General features: G+C 30.9%; 1 protein-coding gene across 2 annotated transcripts; it reads right to left on the bottom strand.

The window, feature by feature from the left end:
- Positions 1-726: 726 nt before the first annotated feature.
- Positions 727-3590, bottom strand: LOC107813459 (putative inactive poly [ADP-ribose] polymerase SRO5). 2 transcript variants are annotated; one of them, XM_016638737.2, is made up of 5 exons: positions 2591-3587; positions 2078-2307; positions 1848-1984; positions 1641-1736; positions 731-1094 (listed from the first exon to the last, which is right to left on the bottom strand). In XM_016638737.2, the coding sequence occupies exons 1-5, from the start codon at positions 3187-3189 to the stop codon at positions 993-995; spliced, it is 1164 nt and encodes a 387-aa protein (XP_016494223.1). In that variant the 5' UTR covers positions 3190-3587; the 3' UTR covers positions 731-992. The 2 variants fall into 2 exon arrangements, with proteins under 2 accessions (XP_016494222.1, XP_016494223.1); XM_016638736.2 differs by having other exon boundaries at positions 727-1094; positions 1641-1984; positions 2591-3590.
- Between the last annotated feature and the right edge of the window lie 3200 nt (positions 3591-6790).

Here is a 6790-nt window from a genome sequence, read left to right as displayed (position 1 = left end):
ATTAATTATTTATAAAATACTTTATTTTTTCTAAATTGTAACGTTAATTTCAGATTATTAACATAGTAATCCAATTAATCAGAATTTAAAGAATAATTCATTATAAAGCTTATGTGATGTATATAAAAGTTATTTTAATAATCCTAAAATAGTAAACATGATATATTTTGTAATTATAATAATAATACTAAATTATTAATTTTAAAACTACTAATATTTAGTTAACTTTGTAAAATAGGTATCGATTGAAAATATTTTCAAAACATTCATTGCAAATTATTAAGTATAAATAAATTAATTTTAAAGGGAGGGTCAAAATTTGCCTTTAACAATACCAATGAGGGGAACTTCGAATGTTAGGTATACGATAAGAAGGTCCACCATCCGGTGAGTCCTATTCGACAACATACTAACATCTCTATTACAACCTCTTCTACAAAGATAGCAAAGGATTCCATACCTTGATTAAGGGAGAAATGATTTCCCTTTCCCCGGAGTTACAAGAACCGGGCAAATATCTACAACCACGGTAGGATGAAAACTAGAGTCGAATACTTTTAATTTGATAGTCAGGTCACCCCATAATACCTTACATACAGGAGCTATGCTTATCTGAAGTAGTACCTTATACGAGTTCAATTCACCAACTTAGTTCGGACGAAACTTTTTATCGACTCTTGATGACGCATATCTTGAGTATAGCTCAATTTCTTTAGGACTCGGATCTACTTACATACGTTGAACAATTCAAATCTTAATTCAAAGTAAAGGTTATTATACTTTCTTAAAATTCGTGTCGAGTCAAACACCGTCACATAAATTAGCTAAAGCAGAAGAAAAATAATAAGCTACTTCCAAAACTAATATATCAAACTGATGCCAGAACTGCTAATCCTTTGCATCAGGTATCTGTATCATATTAGCTTGTCAGCGTGTTAGAAAATTTGATGATTCCATTCTGCATTGCCTTGAAATTCTACAAGAAAAAAATATTAATCCGACTCTTGTTTAGGCAAAGGATAGGTTTCATTATCCCATTGTTGAAGGTTGATAGAGCTGTTGCTGGGTGAGTCTTCAGTTGATCCTTTATTTTGCTGCAAAAATAAAAGCACAAACAATTGTTGTAAGATTTTGAACAACTAGAATAGGAATTTATAAAGGCATCCTAATATTGGCTGTTTGAGTTTGCTTAGTTACCTATAGAATAAACCATGCCATGGAAGAGAGTGAGCCTATAACTTATAGAAATTAACTTGAAAAGCTAACAACTTATTATAGTAAACTGCAAGAATTCTTTTCCATTAATGGTACAATGCCTTGTTAATCAGATGTTACACAGCGGCAAAATTAATAAATGGATGGACGGGACTAGGCACCATTGAAAAAGTTACACTCAAATTAGTTCTCTATTTTCCAGAAGAGCATCTATGCACACATCAGTGATTCAAAAAAGTAGTCTCCCAAGACTTCTCGAAAGCTTCTCGTTCAATAAATCGAAATGCGATATATCTTGTGATCACGAGAATTACATGGTAGAAAACTTATTCAGTCAAACTAAATTTACCATAATGATGAATAAATGTTTGCTCCTGTCACAGTTTTTCTAACACAAGATTTACTCGATTAATGTGATGGCATACCTTATTTTTGCAGGACTTTATGATTAAAGCTAACAACTCGTCTCCTGCTAATTTTCTAGCTTGTTGTATCAACTCGCGCCTTGTGATCTTCCTCTCCTGAAAAAATATACTGGACTTCAACAAATGGGATAAAAATAGGGGAAGTAGAAAAAATATAGTCCCATACAAGAAAGATAGTCGAGAATTTAATAAATAGCAAGCACTTACCTTATAATCACTATGATATTTCTTAATTAATTTGACGGTGTTAGGCGGCAAAATTTTTGATAGTGCAGATATCAAAGCAGGAAAAGAAATCCACGCTGAATTTGGACTTTTTAAAGGAACTGAAAAAATTCTACTCTCTGCAAAGTAAAGAATGAGAAAAATATATTTATACTACAGAACAATCTTCGGAAATCGAAGCATCTGCAGTTCTCTTTAGTCATAAACTCTACCTTTGACATCAGAAGTTACTCTGAAACTGATCATAAAGTCGGGAAAAACATAAGCATTCATGTTGCTTTTCCACACAATATATTTTCTTGGCGAATGTAAATTGTCAACCCCAGTGACAAACTGCTCAGAAGTTGGATGAGACTGTCCTAAACCAGGAGTTCTTCCTAGTATCACACGACAAAGCAATAGATGCCTTAGCCCATCCTTATCAGGAATAGTTGTTTGAAGACTGAGAGGCATAAGAAAGTTAGGAATTAGTCAACAGAATATAATCGAAAGTTCAAAGAGATCTAAAACAAATAAAATAGATGTTTTCTATCTAATAGTTTAAATTTTTAGACTAGGTGATCACCCCATTTTAATATGATATCAGAGCCGATAATGTTCTTAGATTATACAAAATAAGCACAGATGCACCTGAAAGAGCATATTACTAATTCAAAATAAACTTTTAGATAATACGGTTACACAATTCAACTAATACAAGAAAAGAAGAAGATAAGCAGATATACCAATCAAGAGGATAATCATCAGGAGAGAGGCAAATGCAATGACCATAAGCTCCATCGTGAATAGGATGCTCAAAACCATGAGAAAAAATGCTGTCAATCTCATCCTTGGAAGCTCCAAACCAGGCATACTTTACATTAGCGTTCCCCCCACACTTTTTCTCCATTGCTTTCGAAAAAGTAAAAAACGGCTGAAGATTTGCTTGCATTGTGAAGCTAGAACAAATATTCTTGTGAATGGCTTCAATTTGAGTAGACAATCCTAGTACACCCAAGCCTGAAATAAATTTTCTACTGATAATCTTATGCATCTTATCGCCTTCATTAATCCTTATCAAATCATCTGATTTTGTGTGCTCTTGATAATTGGAGGCAAAAATACCGCTCTCAGAGTCAGAAACTGCTGATTCTTGAATGTCAACGTCAAGATCGGAATCTGAGTTTGTACTTTCCATTAAATGGTGCTCGGAGTTGTGCTCTGTTTTCTCTTTTCCCATATTGGAAGGAGCATAAATCTTGTAACTGTTGGGATATGCTTCTTGAATTGCTTCTACTGGAAAAAGAGACAACAACTGAGGCTGATGCTGCAAAATGTTCTTCATGGAAGATGCAAATAATTCGGAACAGTATATACGAAAGGAAACTCTAGCTGAAGAAAAGCACAAAATTGCTAAATTTTAGTGGAATTGAAGATATAAGAGAAAGAGAAAAGCTGAGGAAGAATTAATATGTATGCTCTGGAACTGGAATGCAATTCTGACTTCTGAGTCAACATAATTGAACCAATTGTAGGCAATAATATTCACAGCAAACATAACAGAGGGATTCAGTACTGGTTCATTGATTTAATGTGGAGGAAGAAAAGACAAATAGCAGGTGGAAACAAGATGAAGAATCAAAATAAGGAAACAATATTGGAGGAAAAGATAAAGACGTACTTCAAGTGTCTTTGAAAGGAAAGAAGCAACAATACAAAATGCGTGGAGTCAAAGGTTTTTCGAGGAAAAGATAAAGACGTACTACAAGTGTCTTCTTTAAAACATTTTTATATTTCTTGGTTGAGAAGGCGGGGCTGTAACGTTTTTATCTAATGGGTAGTTAATTCTTCTTATTTTATGAGATGTATTTTAATTAAACGGCAAAGAACCATATATACCTCTGTATTTTTGAAAATGGTCTAAGAATATCTCTCGTTATACTATTGAGTTATCTATACCTCTCCAGTCATACTTTGGGTTCAAATATACCCCTCATTTAAACGGAGGGACACGTGTCATCGTCCTATTGCCCAATTCTAAATATCTCTTGATTAATTAAAAAGACACATTACCCATACCCGAAAAGAAATTTTCTAAAGCAATTTTTTTTTTTTTTGTAAAAACTGGAAAAAAATGATTTTTTTTTTACTAAAAACTGAAAAAACGAAAATATTTTTTTTTCAGTTTTTACAAAAAACAAAATGCTTTAAAAAAACTGAAAAGCAATTTTCTAAAGCAATATTTTTGTAAAAACTGGAAAAAACTGAATGTCTTTTTACTAAAAACTGAAAAAATTGAAAATATTTTTTCCAGTTTTTAGAAAAATATTGCTTTAAAAAAAATGTAAAATAATTTCTAAAGCAATTTTTTGTGTAAAAATTAAAAAGAAATTAAAAAATAATTTTCTAAAGCAATATTTTTGTAAAAACTGAAAAAATAAATATTTTCTTTTTTTAGTTTTTAGTTAAAAAAATTTCAGTTTTTTCAATTTTTAATTACTTTAGAAAATTGCTTTTCAGTTTTGACAAAAAGATTGTTTTAGAAAATATTTTTCAGTTTTTTTTAAAGCAACTTTGTTGTAAAAGCTGGAAAAAAAAATATTTTCGTTTGTTTCAGTTTTTAGTTTTTAGTAAAAATAAGTTCAGTTTTTTCCAGTTTTTACAAAATAAAAATTGCTTTAGAAAATTGCTTTTCGGGTATGGGTAATGGGTCTTTTTGATTAATTAGGAGATATTTAGAATTGGCCAACAGGACGATGACACGTGTCCCTCCATTTAAATGAGGGGTATATTTGAACCCAAAGTATGACTGCAGGGGTATAGATAATCCAATAATATAACGAGGGGTATTCTTAGACCATTTTAGAAAGTAAAGGTGCATATTTGGCTCTTTGCCGTTAATTAAATAGGAAAAAAAGAAATTTAAATTTATTATAAAATACAATATAATTGTATAGGTATAAACTATTTTAATAAAAAATAATAATTAATTTAAAATTAAAAAAATTTTAAAATATAAAAAGGCATCAATCTTGTTAAGACCGATATTTGTACGAAGAACTTGACATATAGAGGGGGCATTTCGAGAAGGAGTTGGATAATAGATGGTCCAAGTACGTATGACCACCATATTTTATCATTGTTTCAACACATAATCCATTTAGAGCAATTGGAAGTCTTAATTAGGACTGGTTTGGTTTGGGAGGAAAGAGAGACATGCCTTGGGAGGTTTTGTTTATTAATTAATGACGTGTTCTTTGTTCTTGACTTTGTTGTCGGCGTCTTATTATTTTAGGGAGATTTATAAGTACTTACATAAAATCGATAAATGCAAAATACTTATTATTTATTTTTTTATTACCAACATAAATTTTTCACTCATATTTGTAAATTTAAAATGTAAGCTATTTAATTTAATATACAGGTCACTGTTTGTTGGAGGGCAATAATTATAATTTACAACATTCATTTTTTGTTCTTTTCCCTTTCTTTATTTCACGGGCGAAATTCACACGTTCATTCGATAATAATATTTCGACATAATTAAGATCTCTTGTTTATGGATACGTACTAGCTTTTTCTTGTTCTTTAGGCAACAGGATGAATTTTATTATTACCATGAAAAACTTGCTTCGCCATGATTTAACCATTTTATTTATTTTCAAACCTTGATTACTTTATATGCAGATAGACTCAAGTGACAGTTCAAAGCAAACTACCTATGCATATTCCATGTAATCGAGTCATTCGTTGAGAATATTAGTTTTGACCCAAAAAAGAAGTAAAGGAAGAAAAAGACAGTGCCTTCTTAGATGTAAATCGGGGTTCATAATTACAAGATTATCTTTATCCCATTTACTTAAAATGATCACTAATATATTTTCTTAAATATTCAACGGTCAAGTGCTTGAATTCTCCTTTTTTATTCAGCAACTCTCTTATGTTGTTCACAAATTTCTAAATTAGTGTTTCTCACTCTCTCCAATTATGATTCATAAGAAATAAGAAATACAAGACCTAGAGAATCAATTGAGTCCTTTTCAAACATTTGGTAACAACAGTAGTTGATTTATATTTGTTTCATTAAGACATGAAATTAAAATCATTTTCATTTTAATTCGTCAATTTTGACTATGAACTCAAAAGTAGATGGCTCTCGTTGGACTGGACTAAATATGCATCACTTTTAAAACTTTGTGGACTATTTTAAGTGCTTCACCTTACATCAAGGACCATTTTGAGTGAAACCAAATTAAGGAACGATTTTGGACCCTTTTTTCTTTTTTGGTAATAAAAGACTTTTATTCAAACAAAAGCTACATAAGAGTCATTACAAGGGGAGATTAGTTTGGACAACATAGTCCCTATACTATCTCTTTCAAAAGCAGGAATGAGGGGAGGGAACGGGTAAACTAAAAGATTTTTAAAAATGTCCAAGTTACATGCATTTTTTGCTAACTGGTCCGCCATTTCATTAGCTTCCCTAAAGACGTGTTTTAAGATTGGAGTACCTGCATCAGATAATAATAAGGACCTACAATCATCAATCAAATTTTGATAGAGCAATAATCGTTAGTAAATCTTTTTGCTAACTGGCTGCCGCTACATGATTTTGGACCCTTTTTATGCATACTTAATGAAATTTGTTTACCCGAAAAATCGGATATAGTTGAATTTATAAGTAGTTTTAAGGATATGTGATATAGCTTGACATAAATCGTACATAGAAGTGAAAATGTTTAGATTCTTGGCTATAGAAATGGGATATAAATTATTGAACTAGAATAGTGAGTATGCTGAATAAAACAAGCTTAAAAGATTTATTCTTCAATAAATAGAAGTAGTCTTTTCATACAATGTGTGAACCTGCTTGTGCTTACAAGGATTCTCCCTTTTATATTAGAGAGATCTTACTTTATTTATAATAAAAAATATATAGTAGAGAA

Source organism: Nicotiana tabacum, chromosome 24 (assembly GCF_000715075.1).
Source record: "Nicotiana tabacum cultivar K326 chromosome 24, ASM71507v2, whole genome shotgun sequence".
Classification (NCBI taxonomy): domain Eukaryota; kingdom Viridiplantae; phylum Streptophyta; class Magnoliopsida; order Solanales; family Solanaceae; genus Nicotiana; species Nicotiana tabacum.
Note: the sequence above shows the minus strand (reverse complement) of the source record. Positions and strands in the feature narration are given on the sequence as shown.

What these genes read in the sequence shown, in the direction of transcription:
- LOC107813459 (XM_016638736.2), bottom strand. Translation starts at nt 3,189, where the DNA reads ATGAAGAACATTTTGCAGCATCAGCCTCAGTTGTTGTCTCTTTTTCCA. An exon ending in GATGATTATCCTCTTGATTG is followed by an intron (nt 2,308 to 2,590) that starts GTATATCTGCTT and finishes TATGCCTCTCAG; the next exon opens with TCTTCAAACAACTATTCCTG. An exon ending in TAAAGTCCTGCAAAAATAAG is followed by an intron (nt 1,095 to 1,640) that starts GTATGCCATCAC and finishes TTATTTTTGCAG; the next exon opens with CAAAATAAAGGATCAACTGA.